Here is a 24,679-nt window from a genome sequence, read left to right as displayed (position 1 = left end):
CATACAAATAGATGTCCATGCTTACGAACAATTTTTTTCAGCAATAATATCTTTGAAACTTCAAATTCTCCTTCATCTACGGATCATCCTTACGATAATATAAATTTTTGTTATAAACCATAGTGGACAGTCTGTATTTTATCTATATCATGACTAATATGTTTTGTTACGTTTTGCATGAACAAGTTAGCATTATCAGGATCAGGAGATACTGAATAAAAGCAATTCGTATCAATCCAGACGGACTTTCATTCCCAGAATGAATTCTAAGTACTCATTAAAATGTGAATTGTTTTTCATAACACGATTCTTTTTGATGATATTACTGACAACTTGTTAATGTACATTAGTTGCTAGCAGCAATTATAATGTAAAAAAGTAAACAAAATGCTGTTTGAAATCGGACCTTCATTCCTGTCCGTAAATCTCTTTCCACATCTTTCCCAAAAAAAGGCTGGTGGCGTCAAAAATTCAGTTGTTGTGTACCTATCAAAACACCTTCAAGTATTTTTTATTTGTCCTATGAACGTTTTCCACATTGAGGGACATCGTACTCCTCTGTTCTTCATAACAAATTATGTCATTTTTGAAGCTGGATATTACAGTCCGCTCTGTTTGACCAACGTATATCAGTCAAACTTATTTGTGTTCATTATCTTGTATTTTCGATTACCCATGATCCTTGTTGGGGTGTACGAGCAGTTTTGAAAGCAATTTTTTTGTTTACTGTTTCAAAAATTTTAACCAACATTGTTCACAAGGAAGGACCACAAATTCAGATACAGTAATTTCAACATTGATGTTAGTAATAATCGAATAACTTTTGAATTATTATTATTTTTGATTTAAACTAACTTCAGTAGATTTGGATTTCAATGTCAAATATTAGAAGTGGAAAGATTATGTTGGATATGCTCAGGTAGATTAATTCAAATGAATATTGAAGACATCCAGTGGCGGAGATTTTTAATACAATGATTTTTTTAAACATTCAAGTCTGCCCCCTTTGGGGTAATTCCGCTGAAAAGTTGCAAAAATAGCTACAGCTGTAGGCTACAAGAGTGTAATGACAATAAGCCCTATGTTTCCTTATCTACAAAGCCCATGTAGTCTCAATAACAGGTTCAAGCAGGTCTACAAATCTAGCACAGTAAATCTCCCGATCCTGTTAAGTATTTACTGAAGGTACTTTTGAATAGTTTAGTATCTTCAGATGAACAACTCATAATCTGATACAAAAAAGACTACCAATACATTTTCCAAGGCTAATGTAAACAACACAAAACTCAATCATGTAATCATATGGCATTAGAATGTATCTAATGCATAAATATTTATAAACATACATATGAAGGTTCGTTTACAACAATCCGTGAACACCTACAAAGGTGTATCTGAATAGCTATCAAACTTGGAAATGTCAATTTCTGAATTTCGCTATTTCATTATTGACTTTTCAAGACTGTTTGGTCCATTTTACACTAGCTCAAGAAGAGTCGTATATTGTCTGTGCCATTCGTCCATGGACTTCAAAACATAATAATAATAATGATAATACTCGTCTTCGTTCATTACAAAATAATATATGATATCTCATTTGTATTCACATTGATTTAAAAAAACCCCATGACAAAACGGCGAAGTATCAGCTGAAACTATTTTTCAACTCAACCCTGCACCAAGGAACTTGTCTTGTGAGGTCTCTAATTTGTTATTGAAAAGGATTTTTTTCTCCCCTTTAAAACCTTCTTAGAACCTTCACTGCCAAAGGTGGTATTATAAATCTATGACAGAAAATCTAGCAGGTCACATTTTAGTAAAAATCGGAAACCAAGTCGTATGTTTTCTGTAAGAAAACATGATGAGACATGTCAGGGCACATGTCAATAAGAATTCCAGGACACATAGATTCGCAGGCTGCTATGATTGATTTATCAATGTCAAACTACACATCAATATGTCTTCACACAATCACATGGCTAGCTGATATAGAATAAACTTTCTCAGGAACTCGATAGACTATTTGAAATCAAACAGTTATACATACCTCTGGAACTTCTGATTCAAGCTCCAATAGATTTCGTTTTGGAATAATGCATACAGGGAAGCTGCTAATTCCATCAAAAATGGAGCCTGATTGAAGCAGGCCAAATATCACAATTGCTTGTTCAGAACAACTAGGGAGTTGGATTACTTCTATGGCCTGAAGATACAGGGAAGTGTTTAACTGACTTGATTACATACAGTGTTTTACTGTATGTAAGAACTACGCTGGAAACTACAGTTTCCGAGAGCTTCTAGGTCCCTCCAGTCTACCTTGAAGTACACTTTTCAAAAACTCTATAAGAGTGAAAAAAAGAAAGTGTTCACGGGGAATACATTTTCCGAAACGGTTTTTTCTGAATGAATGAATCAACATTATTGCTACCCTCCGAACGTCTCAAGTATTTTCTTGCTCGTATATCCCCAAAACAAATATTAAAAAATGTAACGTTCTCCAATGATTTTAGGTAAGTGAAATACACTTATTCAAATAACCTTCATTTTGTGTTTATAGTCTGATATTGCAGGAAAGGCTTGGCTGATAATCTAGATTTCCGAATTTCCATATCCTATTTTGGAAGATTTGAAATCCCGAAGTTAATCAATTTCAATTGATGTGGATAAAAATGGATTCAATCTCAGTGAAAGAGTCACTCATAGAGTTGTAAGTAAGATAGGAAAATAGTAATATAATAATTATAATTGAGGAATGAAATAATGGATAATAATTATTTATAACAGTAATCAATATTGTGACATCTGAGGAACGCATATACCGTAGATATTTATAGATACAGATATCCTAATTTAACTAATCCTTTCTTCTCTAAATCTCATTTCTGGATGGACAAAATTTTTCGGAAAAATCAGAAGCAATACACCAAATTTCATTGATTGTATATCGCTATGAAACTTTTTCATCTGTTCTTCTTTTCAGGAGAACAGACAGGAGAAAATCACAATTTTTGTGATTATTGTGAAATGCAATGAAAATTCTCATTTTGTCAACAAATATTTGTAATAATAATAACAATATCGTTTATTATGCATAAAATTACATTTATACATAAAAGGAAAAGGGTTAGCCAAAGGCTATCTTCCACCCTTCCCAAAAATTATACAGTAAGTATAAGAAAATAATTATAAACATACTTATTTAGCATCATAACAATAATAGAGAAGAGAAAAAATATGACATCATCTTGTTGATAATAACTCTTAATTTTCGTAACATTATTTTAGTCAATTTAACAGTTTCATTGTACTACCGTACATTGAATTTTAAATCTTTTAAATTAGCACTGAGCAGTGAGCATCTGTGATTTTATTTTTCCTGAATTGATGAATATTATGATTTAAAAAGGGTAAAATTTCATTCAGATAGGAAGGGGCTATACAGGGCTTTTCATGATGAGCGTTAATTAGCCGTTTCTCACAAACTATTTAACGGATCAACCTGAAAATTTCACAGTATGCATAAATCAATATGACCTACACGCCTGAAATATTTCAGACGAAGCAGCGTTGTCGCTTCTACTATAAAGTAGCCGCTTCTTTGATTTTTCGAATGGAACACCCCGTATATAATATCATATTATGATTCATTATCACTTTGTCAATAAATTCATATACTATTTCCCTATACCTATCTGTTACCGCTTAGAAGATATAAATTAATTTTGATATTTTTTTTACCAAACATGAACTTTCATAAATGCTGATAATCTTAAACTCTCTTGCACTGAAACGATCAAATTTGAAATGGAGTGGAGTGATACTATGAAGATCTTCACTCCGAGTCATATTTTCATTTGCCTTATACAGGGTCTTCAAAAAATGCAGATACTTCGATCTCATGAAAAAATGAGTGGAACTCAATTTTTTCAAATGGAACACCCTGTATATTTCAACATTTTTGAGCTCTACATCCAATTTTAGATTAACTTTGTTCTGATAATACTATTTCAATTTTGAACCGTTTTCAAGATAAACTGTTTCAAACGGAAACCGACGTGGTTTTTTGAATTCATCACTTATTTGGATATTCAACTTTTTTTTATACTTAGTAATATTTCTTTTTGATCCAGTTTTTTAACTGTCTCAGATCAGTCAATTCGAAATTGGTATGTACCTACCTTGGAAAAAGTTACAATTTGTATACATTGAGGTATTAGTCTCTAACGTACAACAGTACATATTAATATTTTTTAATAGTGTGCTTTGGAAAAATAAATAAACCAATTATTTAACTTCAGACTTTCGTTGGTGGTTTTGACTGATTGTAATAGCTACCAATTATGATAGAATAATATCAAGATTCGGTTACAGTAATGAAGATTTCTTGAATTTATTGAAAATTTATGGTGAGTGCAATATAATTATTGCAAATAGAACATGCCGAGTATTTCATGAAAGATATCCACAACTTCCGAAGCCGAATAATAATGTCATAAATCGACTACTAAAAAATTGTAGGTTGAATGGAACCTTCCGTACAAAAATCATTCGTAAGAAGACTAAAGTGGATGATGATGACAATGGCATAACAGTTTTGGGATACTTTCATGCATTTCCAAATGCTTCTCTGCACGAGGCTGAAAGAGAGATAGGTATACCCTACGTGACAATTTGTCGAATTCTTAATAAGCATAAATGGCATCCCTATAAGTTCTACTGTGTCCAACATTTGAAAGAGACTGATTTACCTCGTAGAATGGAATTGTTTGAATGGTTACTTGTCAAGACTCAAGAGGATGAACATTTCCTTGACAATATCATATGGACAGATGAGGCCAAGTTCACAAAAAATGTAGTTTTCAAAAGACACAACAGTCATTATTGGGCGCCAGAAAATCCCCATGTTGTCCACCAAAGGGGTTTTCAAGAAAGATGGCAATTCAATGTATTTTTTGCCATAAAGAATGAGTCAATTTTTTATATCGAGTTTTATGATGATAATTTGAATGCATCAAAATATGAAGACTTACTGAGGAATGGAATTCAAATGATTTTAAATAATAGACCAGGAAGAGAACGTGTATGGTACCAAATGGATGGTGCTCCACCCCATAATTCTCATTCAGTCAGCGTAGCTTTAACCGAAAACTTCGAAGACAGATGGATTAATAATAATGGACCTTTTCGTTGGCCTCCTAGAACACCAGATGGCAATCCATTAGATTATTTCGTGTGGGGTTTCATTGAAAATATGGATTACTCTACTCCGATAACAACAATGGAAGATATGAAATCGAGAGTTACAACTGCTTTCAATAGTTTGACTCCAGACTTGATCAGAAGCGCTACACATGACAGTCTTTTGAAGAGATTACATGTTTGTTTAAGTAGAGGTGGAGATGTGTTTGAACATATTCTGAAATACACTGACGATTAAATTAACTCATTAATTTATGGGTTTATTATTTTCAGTTCGTGTTTCAGCGTTAATAAAACTATTGTTTGAAGAGAAGTTTCATTCGATGGTTAAGGAGTATTTTAATAATTATCTTTTCATTGTATTATCTGTGACTAATTGAGAAACATCAAACGAAATCTGTTTTACAAAAATGAGTGATGAACAAGGAAACCATGTCAATTTCCGTTTGAAACAGTTTATTTCGAAAACGGTTCAAAATAGAAATAGTATCTGAACAAAGTAAAATTGGATGTTGAGCTCAAAAATGTTGAAATATACAGGGTGTTCCATTTGAAAAAATTGAGTTCAACTCATTTATTCATGAGATCAAAGTATCTGCATTTTTTGAAGACCCTGTATGAGGCAAATGAAAATATGACTCGGAGTGAAGATCCTCATAGTATCACTCCACTCCATTTCAAATTTGATCGCTTTAGTGCAAGAGAGTTCAAGATTATCAGCATTTATAAAAGTTCATGTTTGGTAAAAAAAATATCGAAATTAATTTATATCTTCTAAACGGTAATAGATAGGTATAGGGAAATAGTATATGAATTTGTTGACAAAGTGATAATGAATCATAATATGATATTATATACGGGGTGTTCCATTTGAAAAATCAAAGAAGCCGCTGCTTTATAGTAGAAGCGACAACGCCGCTTCGTCTAAAATATTTTAGGCGTGTAGGTATTGACTTATGCATAATGTGGAATTTTTAGGTTGATCCGTAGAATAGTTTGCCAGAAACGGCTAATTAACGCTCATCATGAAAAGCCCTGTATAAGAAAATCATCCTTGAAATTTGGAAGTACGGTGTCTAGGTATGTTGAATCTAAGAATATATTCATCTTCAACCAGAGGGTTCCCTAACCTTTTGAATAAATTGTTGTGGGTTAGGCCAAAGGTTGACAGATATATAAAAATAAAATTCAAGAATACTGTAAGTAGGTTATGACTTGGGGAAAACTGATTTGAAATGGTTGTTGAATGGGTTTTTCACCAGTTTTATTTGTAACTAATGTTACTGCAGTTTCGTCCTATAGGGACATTTTCAAACTTATACAATAAACTAAGAATGATTCATTACATTCGCCATAATATACCATCTCTGTAGGTACTAATAGAAGTAGAGCATTCTCACTGACTTTGTCTGCTAACAATCTAGCTAGGGAAATTGATATATTTACACAAATAGGTCATAATTGTGTCAACGCAGATACTATCCAGAAGTTAGTCAGGAAACAAAACCGGAAATTCACTTACAGATTAATATACCAGGTGAAACAACCAGAAATCAAGAAATGGGTAACGCTAACATATTTTGGAAAAAAACAGAGATAATTGCGGGTTTCTGCAAAAAAACAATGTGGAAGTGGCATTCAGACCACATGCCAGGTTATCTCATTTCCTTTTCAATACCAAAGATAAGGTCGACAAGTTGGAAAAATCTGGAGTTTAGAAGCTTGAGTGTCCGGAGGGTAATAGTGTTTATGTGGCCGAAATTTCCAAAAACGGTATGCTGAACATGAAAGGTCCTTCAGACTAGGAGAGAAAGATTCGACTTTTTCAAACCATTCCTTGGCATGCAACCACAAGTTTCCGAATCTAAACGATACGGAAATTCTGCACTATGCAAGGAAGGGTTGCAAACTGAAAAATTTAAAATCCTTGGAAATTCACAAGCATAAACATTGCGGGTGCAACCTGTTGAATGATCAAATCGATTTAGTTTACTCGCCGGTTTTTAAATTGGCACATCCACATTGTGAACTGTAAATTTATGTACTCAATCAAGTTAAGTACCTCCATTTCTATTAGTACCTACAGGGGTGGTATATAATGGCGAATGTAATGAATAATTGTTAGTTTATTGTATAAGTTTGAAAATGTCCGTATAGGATGAAACTGCAGTAACGTTAGTTATAAATAAAAGTTTTGAAAACATAGAAAGTTTCATTTTTCTCTTCTTCATTAGAATTGCATTGAATTGGAAGGATTTTTGGCTTTCTACATCTCCAACTTTATATGAAATAAATGCGGGAATCTTCTGAAGGAAACAAGAAAGGAATCAATTTTAAAATCGTACTTAAAGAGTGCGCAAATAAAGTCTCACCAGAATTTTGCAGACTTTTTAACCTGTCTTACAAGGAAGGGGTTTCTCCTTCTTATTGGAAGATTGTTCGCGTCCAACTTATTAATAAAAAGACGAGAAAAATCTTCCAAAAAAAACTATAGACCAATCGCTTTGCTATTAGTGATATCAAACATTATTGAGAAAGCAGTTAACCACCCTATCCTCAAATAATTGGAAGGCCGGTGTTCCTCATGGATCCATATTGTCTCCAACCCATTTTTTATTGTATATCAACGACATATTGGAAAAAACGAAGAATCCAATATATTGCAATAGGAAGTTGCACATCTTAACGAGGATCTAGAAGTGATTTCGAATTGGGGTGAAACTTACCAAATACAATTTATTGCCATAAAAACCAAGGCATCGGTTTTTTCCAAAAAGATGAATGTTTCCGAACTGGATACAATAAAGCCAAAACAATCAATTACGTTTTCTGCTTCGATAAGGTTGTTGGAGGGTAAAATTGATACCAATATGTCTTGGCATAATCATGTCGCTGGATCTGCAAAGGCTACTTTTAGAAAGCTTGAAATAATGTTCCAAACCAGAAAATTGTACACATCTTCTCCACAACTTTTGATGCTTTATAACGCTCAAAACAGACCTTCTTTGGAGTATTATTCTTATACAGGGTGTTCCTTAAACACATGCTAATATTTAAGGAGGTAATTCTTAGACCCATTTTAAGAAAAAACTTCCTATGGACGTATGTCCTAAACGCCTTAACTTTTGAGATACACGGTGGCAAAGTTTTCAAAAATAATCAGTTTTTTAATAATAACTGAGATAATTTTGTAGACATCTTTGGTATATTTGGTACATATGTTCCATGCCTCAAGGCGCATTTTCTGATGTACACAAATTTGTATTTTTTCAAACAGTGGCATCCCTACGGGATTCGCATTGAATATTTTTGGGAAAAAAGTACTACGCCAATGCTTTCTTTTCAAAATAAAATAATTTTAAAAATCCTCATTTATTTTTGAGAAAATTTGATTTCCCGATATTTCTTTGTCCGACGCATGATTTTCACTCAAAAAAATAAAAATCGACAGAAAGCAAATTAAGAAATTAGATCAATTCTAAAATGAATGTGAATCTGAAAATTGCTTCATAATGCATTACCAATTTCCAAATAATATTTGAAAATATAATCTGCAAAAAAATAAATTTTTCACAAAAACGAGTTTTATTTTATTTTGTGACAGTTGGAAGTGACCACCTGCACTTAGTATGCATGCTTCCGCCCTTCTACGCATGGAATTACGCACCCGTCCAAATATTCCCGGCGTATTTCGTATAGATTCACACGGGGCAACTATTCGCTCTCTTAAATCTTCTAAAGTATTAACGGGAGTTTTATACACAAGAGTTTCAAGGTGACCCCATAAAAAAATCTAAACTGTTGAGATCGGGGGATCTTGCTGGCCATTGCTGAGGTCCTCCGCGACCTATCCAACGATTAGGATAAACTGTATTTAAATGGTTTCGGACAATTACACTGAAATGAGCAGGGGCGCCATCGTGCATGTACCATATTCGATTCCTTAACGCAAGTGGCACATCTTCCAATAACCCAGGTAAGTCTTCTTCGAGAAAGTGTAAATAAGAACGATCATCAAGGCGTCCTGGTAGAAAAAATGGGCCTATTAGATGATCACCTATAATTCCTGCCCATACATTAACCGAAAATTGGTGTTGGAAATGGGTTTCGGTTATTGCATGGGGATTTTCTTCAGCCCACACATGATTGTTATGGAAATTTTGAATGGCATTCCGAGAAAAATTTGCTTCGTCTGTGAACAAAATTTGTATCTCAAACTGCGGATTTAGTGCAATACTTTGTAGATACCACTAACTGAAGTTCACACGCTGTGGAAAATCTCTGGGGAGTAATGCCCTGCACTCTTGAAATATGGTATGGGTATAACAAAAAATCGACCAAAATACGCCAAACAATTCGATGACAAATATCCAGAGTTCTAGCGATCTTCCTCGTACTCATCTCAGGATGTTCCTCAATTTCTTGCCCCACCGCTTCCTCAATCTCAGGAGTTCTTACTACACGAGGTCTACCTTCCAGAGTCCCTTTCTTGAAACTACCAGTTTCCCCAAGTCGACGATGAATATTTGAAAAGGTTCGGCTATCTGGTAAGGCACGATTAGGATATCTTTCCTGATAAATGCGCCTGGCTTCTGTTGCATTACCATCGGCAAGGCCATATACGTAATGCATTTGCGCCATTTCCGCATTCGTATAATTTACCATATTTACTGATATTCAGAAAAACAGCGGACTACCAAAATAACTTCAATAACACTTCAAAATCAATCAAAAGGCGCTGTGACAGTTTTTAACACCAACACCTTACTTTAAACCAACATCAATATTAGCTACTGACGTTTGTACATACAGAGAATTCGTTTTTTATTGCTATGGTGGGTACGCTGTTTTTTCTGCTTTTAATCTTTGAAAGAAATCACATATCGACAAACTCCATATTTCAAGAGGTGCAGTAAATAAATTCTGCTACACGTCATTTATTCCAGGATAACTAAATTTATGTTTTCAAAAATTATTAAGCGGTGCTGCGTTATGACGTAATTTTAATTGAGAACAGTGCATCTGACAACAAACAAATACCTTCTAGATCCTCAATTATTTTACAACCAATCTGATCTCTTAGTTTGCTTTCAGTCGATGCACGATACCGCATCAGATTTTTAAGGAATTTATCCTTAAGTAAAGCGACTTTTAATTTTTTGAGCGAAAACCATGCGTCGGACAAAGAAAACCTAGCAAATCAAATGTGTTCAAAAATGTATGGAGATTTTAAAAATAATTTTTAATTCAAGATAAAGCAGTGGCGTAGTATTTTTTTCGTCAAAAATATACATTTCAAAACTCGTACGTACGCCACTGGCACAGAAAATCAAGAAAATTGTACATCAGAGAATGCGCCTTGAGGCATGGAACATATGTACCAAATATGCCAAAGATGTCTACAAAATTATCTCAGTTATTATTAAAAAACTGATTATTTTTGAAAACTTTGCCACCCTGTATCTCAAAAGTTAAGGCGTTTAGGACATATGTCCATAGGACGTTTTTTCCTTAAAATGGGTCTAAGAATTACCCCCTTGAATATTAGCATGTGTTTAAGGAACACCCTGTATATAGAGCACCACCCCTAAGCATACCCTGAAGCTGCTGAATTTCATCCAGAAAAGAGCCATCTGCCTGATTGGAGACGAGAACATGGCTTGTAACCTTGACAGTCTGGAACACCGAAGAGAGGTTTGGGATTTATCTATCTTCCATAGATAGTTCCACGGAAAGTGTTTAAGTGATTTTGCACATTTGATTCCACCAAGAGCGGTACATATCAGAAATACGAGACACACTGTGGCTGCTCATCGTTTTGAGGTTCAACTCAGTCCACCTCGAACTTCACTGTTTCAGAACTGTTTCTTTTGGAGAACTGCATTTATATGGAATCAATTTCCTGAGAACGTTTTTCCGAATGGATTTAATCTCCGGCGATACAGTGTGAATCGCTACTTTCGCACAGGCACCGCTCTTGTAGAAAAAGCCCTCTCGAAACAACTACTTTCAATATTAATGAAATGTTTCGATGTTTATATGAAGTAGTTGTTCATGTCTGAAAGGTACTTCTTTGCATGATCTACACATCGCCGTGGAGATTTTATTTTGAATTGCTTTAGAAGATTCCCACATTTTTTTATGAAGATGGCGAAATAGAAAGCCAAAATCTTCATCTTCTAATTACTTTGAAACAAAAATATGTTGAGTATTGATTTACGTTAATAAAATGTGCAATAGAACTTTCTCTGTATAAGAGTCATTGAGATGCAAAAGTACATTTGATAAATTAAAACATATTTTCCATCAGATACCTACTCATTTTAATCATTTTAGTAAAGAACATGCATTAAACAAACTAAATGTTTGTATGAGTACTATAGGTTCAGTCTCTTAGTATTATATTCAATTGAATTTCTTTTTTAAGTCCATTTATTCATTGTCATATCAACCTCGAGGGTTATTAGCGATATTGAATGTTGCATAAGGAGTAAAACTATTACATTTTTTACAGTGAATCAAGCTGTCAATCGGTTTCGATCCCAGAAGAGAAATCCTTTGGGAACAGTCTCAAAACTTCCACCCCTGAATTGGAAGTTATTCAGTTCGATTTGTGCCCAACGGAAAGATATTTGAAGGAAAACTCAATGTAAGTTTATGACTTTCTGATTCGCTTAGATTCGCTAGAAATGTGGAAAATCAATAGCTTTTAGCACCAAGCACTACGTTCTATGAGTAGGATTAGATCAGTTAGATCTAGATGCTAGAGCATCGTGACTTGAACGAACCAAATGAAGAAGGACTCGAAGTTTTACGGGACGAAGATATGGCGATATGGAACATTTCTATATATGGAGACTAGGACCTGGCTGAGAGGAATGTTGCGAATCCGGAGCTGCTAAGTTGCACCGTTTCTCACAATAACACCTTAGTTGTAGTTGCATAATTTGTAGTACGTAGTGACTAGTGATGAAAGAGTTTTTTATTTAACTTCTAAAGATTAATAATTATTATATATTCATGAGGTAAATGAACACGGTTTCTCATGAATGATATTCCAAAAATATTCCCAACTCCAAAAAAATTGGAAAATATTATTGAATCAATGCATTCGAGTACATAGGATATAGATTCCTTCAATATTCCACATCAGAAAAAAACCATACCCGGATTCAGCTCTAATGATATGCCAAAAGTTTTGTGTGGAACTACGGGAATACAAAGGAGCGTTATGAAAATGTTTTTCTATTTTTGGGTTATTACAAAGAGTATATTTGTAAAAAAAAACATGTTTGTTCAGTTCAACAAAAACAGATGATACTGATACATTAAATGAAATAAGTTTCATGAAGATGACGTATTTCTCTGGTGATGGCGACTCTCGTCACAAAGACGAAAACAGCACAAATTTATATTGAATCATTTCCGGAAAGACAACAGCCGGATAGAACATTATTCGGTATTTTGGACAAACACTCGGCTGAATACGATGCGTTTCAAAAACCACGAATGAAGTATGGAAGCAGAACGGAACAAAATACTAGAAATAACTTATTGACCGAGGTAAAATGATTGTAGTTTCCATATTCGGAGAAGTATAATTATTTTTGTTACTATTTTTAGATGAATGCAAATACTTCCAAATCAACGCATTTCATTATTATTATTATTATTATTATTATTGCTGGCACGCCCTCCCGAATGTATCGGGGCTTCGGGGGATAGGGCCTGACCAGCGCATACTACGGTGAAAAAAAATAATAATAATAATAATAATAAACATATACGACACCGGTGTTGCCCTAAGCTCCGGGGGATATTGAATCCGTTGTGGGGAGAAGTGCCGAATTTATTGGAGCTATTCGTTCCCAACCCTCGGGCTCATACAAGCTAATAAGCCTGATGTAGTCCTTCTCGACCACCAGAGCAAAACGATATTTGTCGTGGAGTTTTCAGCTCCTGGCGAGACGAATATCGTCAGAAAAGAGGAGGAAAAACGGATAAAATTTCGAGATTTTCTCTTTGAACTTCGCAGACTCTATCCAGATCACTCTGTCAAGATGGTTGTTCTAATTATTGGAGTCCTTGGTGAAATGATGCCCTCTCTACTGTCGAATCTTAAAATCATACCGGCTTGCCGCACTAAGACAGCAATCTTAGCCGCACAGATGCAGAAGGCTGTCATTCTTGGCTCACTGCGATTGCTCAGGGCACATGATCTCGGACCCAACGATCACTTACCCCACGGTGTGAGGAGTGGTCATTGGTTGATAATGATAGCGCACCCTCCGGGGGATAGGGCCTGACCAGCGCACACTACGGTGAAAAAAAATTAAATAAACGTCTTTATTACTACAACCACCCAAAAAAAATAACAATATGAAGTTCTAACTACATATATATAAAGTTACAGTAGAAGGCGGAAGTTCCATTTCGCAGCTGTGCAAATAACTGCGATTGTTCTTCCACTTAACCTAAAAAAGTCTTTGCATTGGTATTGAAGTAGCATATCATTAACATAAGTATATTAATACATGAATAAAGATCAGTGACTGGCGATGATACAAAACTAGGCAAACTATTATTGGTCAGGAATCGCTCAAAGAGGAAAAAAATTAAAGAAGATAGAAAAGCGGAATGGTGAAACATTCATCATGTTATTGATTTTGAAAAATATATAATTTCAATTTGATTTTAAACTGAGAGGGTGGCAATTTTTTAAGTTCAGGAATAGCAATGAATACTTCAGCTATCTGGTAACTAAAGGAATGTTTGAATAACTGGGTTTTGAAAATGGGAGGTGTTAAAGAGCCTTTGAACCTGATGTTAATATTATGAACATCGGTTCGAAACGTCAATTCCCTATGCAAGTAAGAAGATATTTTATATAAGAGAATCTTGTGATAGAGGCAAGCAGCATGTAGTTTTCTCCTCTTCTCCATATTTAGCCATCCTACTTCCTTGAGCTTGTGAGATATTCTGTTTCTTCTTCTTATTCCATATATAAGTCTCAAACAAAAATTCTGGACTTTCTGAATTTTTTGTTTATAGTAACTTGTCAGGTTCGGCCCAAAAAGAGTATCTGCAAAATTCAATTGTGCTAGTACTAAGCTCTCACACAACATTTTTTTCAATTCATAGATAGGCAGTGCCTATTACCATATAATAGTTTGAGGGAGGCATAGGTTCGTTGAATGAGTTTGTTTATGTGTTTTTCAAACCTCATATGAGAATCAAATAAAACGCCAAGGTTTCTGGCTTCATCAAGAACATGAAGTGTTTCTGCGTTTATGTGAATTTCAACTGAATTGATGATTTTACTCCTATTGATTTCTGACCCGAAAATGATAATTCTAGAATTTTCTGTGTTTATGATTAGCGAGTGTGAATCTGCTAGTTCAATAAAGTGTCTAATGTCAGAGTCTATGATTCCGCAGGCTTCTTTGACATCTCCTGGATAAAAACTGTGATAAAATTGAGTGTATATTACAGGTTTCAAGTTTCCTTAGAAAGGTTGATGAATAAAAAGCAATGGACCCGAAACTGATCTTTGTGGTACTCCTGACTTCAGTTCCAGATCATTCGACACTTAAGAATCCAACCAAACGTGCTATTTTCTACCTTCCAGATAATTGACCATAAGTTTCACAGCGTTATCAGATAACCCATAAAATAGAAGATATTCAGTAAGAGTTTATGATTCAAGGTAGGCTCTGCTGAAAACGAGGAGAACCAATATCGTGTACTTACCCTAATCCGTTGCTCTCATTATGTCATCACTAATATGTAGGAGTGCAGTTGTACAACTGTGACCTTTCCTGAATCCAGACTGTAAATTTGGCATCGATAAGTTCCTCTCAAGATATTTTCTCAACTATAATTCCATTGCCTTTTCTGAAACTTTTGATAATGTTAGCAAAATACTGATTCCATGTAAGTGTAAACTCAGTAATATTACTTTTTTTCGGCAAAACCTTAACCACTGCACTCTTCCACACAGAGAGATAAACGTTTTCAGAAAGACATATTTATTATATGGGTTATATAAGTGATTATATGGGGGTTGTACCTGTTATTCGAAAGGGGTTGATGATAGGGGTGACCTTTTTGCGTTGAAGAATGTCAAATTATAATTTTCATTTGACTTGTTTCGGGATTTTTTCATTATTATATACAGTGACCCAAATAATGAATTTATTCCATTTGGCTTTTGCACACTGTATATGTTTAACAGAATTATTCATTTATCTAAATAAGTTCTGCAGAATTGTTTGATGTACCAGTCCAACTGAATAAGTTACCGTGTAGTGGAATGCGTTTTGAATAAAATTTATAGTAGGAAAATTGTATGAATATTATCATGGATCATGGATAGAATTATTATTTCAATTATGCCACTTCGTATCTCCCAAAACCATGTTAATTAACAAACTTCAGGAAGTTCTCTAAAACATGAAAAGGAGTTCTGGAATTAGTTGAGCTAATTTGAATTTCCAATGAAACACTAAGGAGTCGTTTGCTTCATCAATAACATCAAAAGTTTCATATTTTCATTAGTGCTCTCTCAAAGTTTGGATATTTGAAAACGAATTCGCTTACAAATACTAAAAGAAATTTTTGGAAAATTGGTACTGTGAGTTCAAGTGAATATTTTCGCAATGATTTTTCTGATCCAACGATTATCTAGTTCATTGACATAAAATATTTATTAAATCATGGCAGTCATATTCAAAAATTTTCATTCTCAGTATCTTCAGCATAATTTTTCTAGTATATAAATAGTGAATAGGGATTTTTGGATATATAGGACAATGAATATTACTGAATATTACCGGAAAAAATTCCAGTAATATTCATTACTACACCAAAGGTTTCAAACAGTGCATCACAAACATCCGAAAATATTTGCTGCATCTGGGCAAACTTGCCATTTCATTTCTTATCGTTAATTATATTTATATTATGAGTCTTTCGTTCACCCAAAAAATGGATTCGATTATATAACAAACAGCACATTTCCAAGTGTACGTATGAAAGAATGGAAAACAAATTTCGTGAATTCAGGGATGTCATAAACGTTCCTGAATCTAGAAATAAACGTATATTATTCAAAGAGGATCTTGTTATTCGAAGCAGGTTAAAGAGGGTGGTTTACAATTTAATTTGAAAAATGTCTATTAGGATTCGAAAAAAATTATTGTTATTCAGAATTCCACTTGATAATTGAGAATGATTGTTCCAAGTGAGTGAAATTTTACCTCTACCATATACTATATTGTGCAGCAATCCTGTGAATGATAACTGCTTCAATTTCATAACAAAAATTTGGATTGTTGGAGTACAAACTGAATAGGAGAAAGTGTTTTACGAATAATTCAATGTTCAAATAAAAGTATTTTTCAGTCGAGTAATTCAAGGTTTATATGAAAGTAGTTGTTTTCACTTTGTGTCTAAAATTTACATCTTTGCATGAACTACACATCTTTGTTTAGAGTTCATTTCGAAATTAATTGCTTTCTTTCTTTCTTTGGAAGATTCCCACAATTTTTGTATCGGAATGACGATGTAGAAAGCCACAACCTTTTTTTTTCATCAATTGAATTTATATGTTATTCATAGAGAACATGCTTTGGAGAAACAACATGAACTGTTAAACTCTGTTCAAATTTGTTTTCCCGGTAACCAGCTGTCGTTTTCCTACCTACGACACGGGTTGGACGATAGTCCGGCCTTGCGGTTCGAACCACCGGTTCGCACAGCGTTGATTGAATGAGTAGTAGTCCAGTCATTATAGTAAGTTCACCTCGGAATTCGAGATACCCAGCTGTAAGTCTGTAAATACTTGTATATTGACACCCTAAAAGTTGTCTCAAAACCTACACATGGTAGGGTGTAAGCAACTATTAAATTTCAAGGTCAAAGGTTACAAAAATCGGTTTTTTGTGCTTTTTTTTGGAAATATCTCATTTCCTATTTATTATCAATATTGTAGAATACAAAATTCTATACGAATTTTGTTTAGAAAATTTTTTTATACGGTGAACCGTTTTCGAGATAGAGGGCGGAGAGCACGCGGTCACAGCATCACTTCAGGTCAACCGGTGCCTCCGGTCGAAAACGCGCCATATATAGTTGATGAACTATCGATAAATCAATGATTATAAATATTTGTCAATTTTTATTAACTATTATATTATATTTTATCATTTTTTTCCTAACTTATCCACTTTTTATTCAGTATTAATTTATTTAACAACACTTACCTGCCCATGTAATTGCAGAATTGTTAATGAAAATATAGGAATTATATTTGAATTTTAACCTAATTAATATTTATAACTTCTTAAATGATGAAAAAAAAAACAAATAAATTATGAATTAATCTTTTTATTAAAAAATATCATTGAATACATTTATTTTTATTGAAAGTGAAGAAATTGAATAAAGGGTACAAAAACTACAATTTATAATTTTAATCATCTTCTTCCTCTTCATCGTCGTCTTCTGGCTGCTGGTAAATTTCAAACTGGTCTTCATTATCGTCTTCAAGGACATTTGTCTCAAGTTCTTCCATGATTTCGGGGTCAAAGGTTCCATCTTCGTTAATGTCGCTCTGATATGGTAGAGCATTGAGACAAGCTTGCCCATTACATTGGCCACAAGGTAAAGAGCATTGCAAGCCCGCTTTCCTGCATCCGCATCGCGAACCACAACCACTCTTGCAGTTGCAGAAAATTGTATTTAGCAAATCTTCTGGAGCAGGTGGTAAAATTGTCATGATATGCTCCAGAAAATCGTTTCGCATTGCCCAACCCCATACCTGGGGTTCCATATCATGTCCTAACCAAGTTTGAACTTGATAATATACACGGTTGAAATGTTGATGAGCAGCTGCACTTGTTGGTGGAATATTTGAAAGCTGCACAGGTTTATTAAGTTTTGTAGACTTGACGTAATGCATATAACGAAGATGATCGAGAATAAGGTTTGAGTTCCACTCTCTAATAATCTCTGGGCCGAACAATTTTCTTCCTCAAATGCTGCAGCTAGTTCATCCAAATTTGTCAGTTTCTCAAAAACTTTTAAAAATGATTTTTTTCCCTTTTTAAAAAGCGCAGAAGTTGTGTCACAGCCACTTAATGCGTGCAGAAATAAAATATGTTCTTTAGAATGAGGATAATTATCAAAACTTTTAGTCGAGTATATCTCCGTTTTTACATTACCTTTCCCAACTTTTTTAAAGAAAATTTCTTGTTCGTAAGACAGTGTACGCCCAATTAAAATGACAAGTAAATCAATATCTTGTCTTATTATAACTGCAGTTTTTTTAGACTTTGATTCTTCAATTGCAGTTTCAACAATAAGAACATCCGCATCATCTCTGGCTTGTTTAGTAGTAATATTTGCAGCTTGTAATTTTTCAATTAACATATTAATGAACTTATCTTTGTTATTTCGATTTGATAAGAATTTTTCTTGAGTAACTGGTACAACCATTGTTTCATCGAAACAAACTTCATACGTTTTTGAAAGTGCAGCAGGTCTTCTCTGCTGCTCCATAGCTTTTACGTTCTTACTGTAGTCTGAATATCAGTCAAATACAACTAATATTATGGAACTGTAATGCCTTTGTAAATAATTCATGTATTTATTAAAAATAATAGAAAAAGTATCTTCTCTGCTCCATACAATATGAATAGATATAGATTTAATGCATGAAGAAAATGATAAAATATAATATAATAGTTAATAAAAATTGACAAATATTTATAATCATTGATTTATCGATAGTTCATCAACTATATATGGCGCGTTTTCGACCGGAGGCACCGGTTGACCTGAAGTGATGCTGTGACCGCGCGCTCTCCGCCCTCTATTTCGAAAACAGTTCACCGTATAAAAAATTTTTTTAAACAAAATTTGTAGAGTATTTTGTATTCTACAATATTGATAATAAATACAAATAGCAAAAAACCCATAGGAAATGAGATATTTCCAAAAAAAGCGCAAAAAACCGATTTTTGTGACCTTTGACCTTGAAATTTAATAGTTGCTTACACCCTACCATATGTAGGTTTTGAGACAACTTTTAGGATGTCAATATACAAGTATTTACAGACTTACAGCTTAGTATCTCGAATTCCGAGATTCTTACCTAATTTAAGCTTAAATGACTGGATTATAGAGCAAACCACTCCCGTCACACCACCAGACTATCGTCCCAGATGACATCACCATTTCAACAGCATTTGTTCGTGATTCTAAATATACAGAATCTTTTAGGGATTTTAGACTTTTATCTCGTTTTCCTTCCTTGACCCTCAGTCGAAGGTTTATACATTCCTCCTATAAACAGATATAATTAAAATTTGATAAAAGTGTGGCATTTGAATCATATTTCATGTGGCAAGTTAGTCACTTTCCTGAAGCATGTGTTAGTATATTTATAATAGTATTCTACGATTTGGTAATGCAATTTTTTTTCATTCATCAACTCTTCAAACCAGATTCGTTTTTGAAGGAATGCACATTCAACAAAATCATTTTCTCCATAAACAATATGAGGAATCACTTTTATTCATCGTGGCGAAATGCTTTGGCTTTGGCAATATTGCACATATGCAGTACGGACGTAAAAATTCCCCCCTCCCAACTTTTCAATAAAAAAACGAAAGTGTGGCGTCTCTCGTTATCGACAGGCCGCTATCAACTTTTTTGTTGGAGGGGGGTCTTGTGACCCCCCTCTAACATTGATAGGTAGGTCCTTTGATTCTCTATCCAACATCTCTTAGTTTTGGAAATTGGGACCAGCCGATTTTAACTAATCAGCAATTCAACATTCATTTGAAAAATCTGAAAACTAACAATATTTGAAATCCGTTTGTTTCGATATATTTCAATAAATTTCCGAAATGTTCATTATGCACTTTCTGGCAATAATAAAATTTATGATATATGATGGAATTGGCCGATATGACGATAATACCGCATAATCATTTTTCTCATCAGAAAGTACTGAAAATGATGCTTTTCGCATCTGATCTTATTTTATTCCATTTGGAAGTTATTGGGAAAGGGACTTTTTACGTTTGCATTGTCTACGCTTATATCAGAGGTCTGTTCTGGATTGTACTATTTAGGATCGTTCAAAATGAATAAATCTGTCGTGTAATAAATGTATTCAATGTGATCATATTTCGTATGCAATTAGGTGACTCTGTAAGATACAGTCTGAACGTCAAACCAGAACAGACACTAAACTAAACTTTTTTTTTATGAAAAGCTTTGCTGGGCCTAACCATTCAGTTTTTTACCGCTATGAATGCCTCTCTTCCAATTCATTCGAAAAAGTATGTCGAAATTCTGCACAATGATTGAACACAAAGCAACAAATGAATATAGTTATGAAGCCAATATTTGTATGCAGATATTTATAACGAAGTAATATAAGTAATGTAAGTTCGATTTTTTTTTCAAAAGTTCCATTTCCTTTGAATTATCAAGTTCATATAAGGATAATTTTTTTCTTGGTGACAGCCGCACGTATTACTATCGTATTAGATTCGTTATGGATTGGTTATGGTATTATCTACCTAGCCATCTAGCAGTAGATACACTTTCAAGCCGATTCCTTTTTGACGAGAACCGAGAGCAATGTCAATTCATTACTACTCATATCATTAAAAAAAAGAACTGCTCCCTCACCCGGAGGACTGAATTTGTCTTTCAATCAGTACCATCAACTCATATAGAACAATTAGAAAAACAAATAAAACGAACAAAAAACTCATGGCGTTAACTACTGAATCATCGGCAATATTTAGTCAGAAGATGAAAATATTCTTACACCTCAACTGTGCACTTATACATGAAGGCACCAAAACCTTTTCAGTGTTGGAGTTATGGAATAACATCTTGATCGATCATCAATATGGCTTTCGGAAACAAAGATCAACAGGCGACCTTCTATCGTATGTCACCCATATTTGGAATAACGCAATCGAGAAACATGAAGAGCCAAAACCTGTTGCGCTTGATATATCCAAGGTCTTTAACCGTGTGAGGCTTGAGGGTTTGCTGGCCATACTTCGATGCTATGTCTTGTCGGATCATTTTTGTGTCTGACTCTCCAGCTTTCTGAAAGAACGTTTCCTGCAAGTGGCCGTCCATGGATATCTTTCGAAAATTTCAACCATCAACGCTGGTGTTCCCCAGGGATCCATATTGTCTTCAACCCTCTTTTTATTGTATATCAACAACTTAGTGGAAAAAACGAAGAATCCAATATATTGCTTTGCTGATGACAGCACACTTTTCTCGTCATTCCATTTGGATTCCAGGACATCGGCTGCGGATGCACATCTTCACCGGTAGCAGGAGATTGCATATCTTAATGAGGATCTAGAAGTGTTTTCGAATTGGTTTGAAATTAACCAGGTTCAAAATTGGGTTCAAAAACCCAGGCATCGATTAATGTTTCCGAACCAGATAAAATAATGTCAAGACAGTCAATTCCGCTTTCTGCTTCGATAAGTTTGTTGAGGGTTAAAATGGACACCAATACGTCTTGGCACAATCATGTCGCTGGAATTGCAAAGGCTGGAAACACTGTTCCGAACCAGAAAACTATACACACCTCAGCAACTTTTGATGCTTTATAAAGCTCAGATCAGACCTTCTTTGGAGTATTATTCTAATGTATGAAGCTCGGCCCTTGAGCATAACTTGAAGCTGCTGGATTCTATCTAGAAAAGAGCAATTTGCCTCATTGGAAACACGAACATCGCTTGCGATCTTGATACTCTGTAAGATCGAAGAAAGGTTGGGGTTTTGTCTATCTTCTATAGATAATTTCACGGGAAGTGTTCAAGTGACTTGGCACATTTGATTCCACTCTATCAGAAATACAGTACGTGTCAGAAATACTCTACGGACTATGGCTGCTCATTGTTTTGAGCTTCAACTCAGTACACCTCGAACTTTACTGTTGAAACTCTTTCATTTAGACAACAGCGTTTATGTGGAATGAACTTCTTGAGAACGTTTTTCCAAATGAATTTAATCTCCAGCGATTCAAATCCAATGTGAATCGCTACTCTCGCACAGGCACCGCTCTTAGAGCGCCCCAAGGATATTTCTGTAGTGCTTACATTTTGTCTTAAAAAATCGAGATGTAAAAAATGCATACTCATCTGCGTGAATTATATACTTCACTGAATTATGGTAGCTGCTCAAACTGTTCCAAAAGTAACATTTTTTCATGTTGTTGTTGATGAAAACTTCTTCAGAAGTGCTCTTGAAATATTTGTTTGAGATATGGAAAAGACGTTTGCACCAAATTAATCGTATCATTCCAAATTGACGACCTAGTTATCACAGTTCTGGACAAATATGATAGAGTCATTCTAAAACTCACCAAATTGGCCTCAAAACTCATCAATTAGAGAAAAACCTTGATGTCAGTCGTAGCTAAAATGTAGTAGATTTGTAATTTCCAAAGGACTTAAAAAACCATCGTGACAATGAACCAAACACAGGTTAAACAATAATATTTTCTCCAAATCAACAATGACTCATGTATATGCTTCATAATATACAGAAAAAAATGTAGAGTTTGAAATGAAAAGCACTTAGCCCACATTTCATATGAACGAAGGTAAAAATAGAACAGTCATCTGCTGAAGTCAAATGAAACAAGACCAGTGACATACCAAAAAGACGAGAACAAATTCTGTTCGCCTTATTAGTGTTATAAAGGCTAGGTATTACTTCAAAGTTCATTCTCAAGTTATTATAAATTACCGGCAAATAACGTGTCACACCTGAATAGAAACTCATCTTTATGGTATACTGATAAATGAAATAGTTAAAATGGAGAATAAAAAAGTATCCATAAAGAAAACTTTTGATAAAAAATTAAAAATATTTTCAAGAATTTCGACATATGTATCTCCAAAAACTATTGAATAATGCTTGTTTCTGCTCAAAATATTGAGTTGTTTTCCTTTCAAGGGGAATGACAGTGACCTCTGGGAGCGTCACCATTAAAAAGGACTCCAACAATCTAATCGGCATTAGCATCGGGGGTGGATCTCCTCTATGTCCGTGCCTGTACATTGTTCAGATATTCGATAATACCGCGGCCTGCCGAGATGGGACACTCCAATCTGGCGATGAATTGGTTTCCGTCAACGGTCAATCTGTCAAAGGAAAAACTAAAGTAGAGGTGGCCAAGATGATTCAAGCAGCTAAGGTAAGAATAACAAAGATACAAGACATTTCTTCAGTTTTTTTATTTTTCAACATAGTCTCCTTTTAACTCTACACACTTATCCCAGCGATGTTCCCAACTCTATATAACCCGTCCAAACAGTACTCAGCGTTTTTCTCAGCAAAATAATTGTTTACTTCATTCGCCGAAAATCTTTGTCTTCCGAACGCAATTTTTAGATGAGGGAACAAAAAGAAGTCGCTTGGGACTAGATCTGGTGAGTAAGGCGGATGGTCAAGCAGTTCAAACCGTAATTCGTGGATTTTCGTCATGGCAATCGCTGAGGTGTGGGACGTTACGTTGTCTTGGTGAAACTGGATTTAATTCTTATAAAAATGTGGCCGTTTCTCCTCAATTTCTGCTTTAAGCTTGTCTAGTGATGATGCGTAGTATGCTCCAGTAATGTTTCGAAAATAATCGATTCAGATAATTCCATGACAATCCTAAACTTTTTTTTTCATATAATATGACACGTAATTACCACCTGAAATTGAGGACATCATTCAAAATAAATGCACCCTTTGTGAAGTCATAGCTACCAATCTCATGCAACCCAAATGGTGAGTTCTGAATAGCAGGCCTGCACAATTTACAGAATAACCCTGCCAGTCAATTCGATATCAAGAACGATTCGAAACTTGAAAATACCAAACAAAAAAAGATAACCAGTAAGTGGAATAAACAAAATCATCTAAAAGAATAATTCTTTCAGGCCAGTCTCAACTCCTTCCACTGTAGGTAAATTGACTGACACATATCAGAAAACAACTACTCCCCTGGCTAATACCACAAAGGGCGGTGGATTATATCCGACAGATGTCAGTGCAGGATTCTTCATTAAAGTTATTCCTGCATATGCTGTTGGCGATACAACTGCCGCAATAGATTTTCAATTATTGAAACACACTTGCAGATTCGAGCTGTTTGGCCACTCTTCAGTGCAAGGTAGTGTATATCGACCACATAAAGTCGATTATTTCCGATAATTGAAAATCGAATTCTTTCAGAGTATCATTCCTCGAATTAAGCTGAAGCAGACAACAAACAACAGGTTTCTCATCGCCCCATCTGCCTGTGAACGAGGCAATCCACTGCATATTCGAAATTTCTCCAATTCCTCGTATAAGAGAAACTGTATTGAAGTTCAAACAAAGTTTATGAACTTTGCCAATATTCGGGTTATCAAACTAACTTTAAACTTTAATATCA

General features: G+C 34.5%; 1 protein-coding gene across 2 annotated transcripts in view; it reads left to right on the top strand.

The window, feature by feature from the left end:
• Nucleotides 1-24,679, top strand: part of PICK1 (protein interacting with PRKCA 1) — a 46,587-nt gene that overhangs the window by 11,994 nt on the left and 9,914 nt on the right. For both annotated transcript variants that reach the window (XM_074172527.1, XM_074172526.1), the window contains one exon: nucleotides 23,212-23,452. In XM_074172527.1, coding sequence (XP_074028628.1) covers nucleotides 23,212-23,452 — 241 coding nt within the window. The remainder of the gene's footprint in view (nucleotides 1-23,211; nucleotides 23,453-24,679) is intronic.

The sequence above is a fragment of the Leptinotarsa decemlineata genome, unplaced genomic scaffold (genome assembly GCF_025532065.1).
Source record: "Leptinotarsa decemlineata unplaced genomic scaffold, Ldec_3_MD MMD2_tig00000133_RagTag_RagTag, whole genome shotgun sequence".
Lineage (NCBI taxonomy): Eukaryota > Metazoa > Arthropoda > Insecta > Coleoptera > Chrysomelidae > Leptinotarsa > Leptinotarsa decemlineata.
The sequence above is the reverse complement of the archived record's forward strand: the minus strand, read 5'-3'. Positions and strand labels throughout refer to the sequence as shown.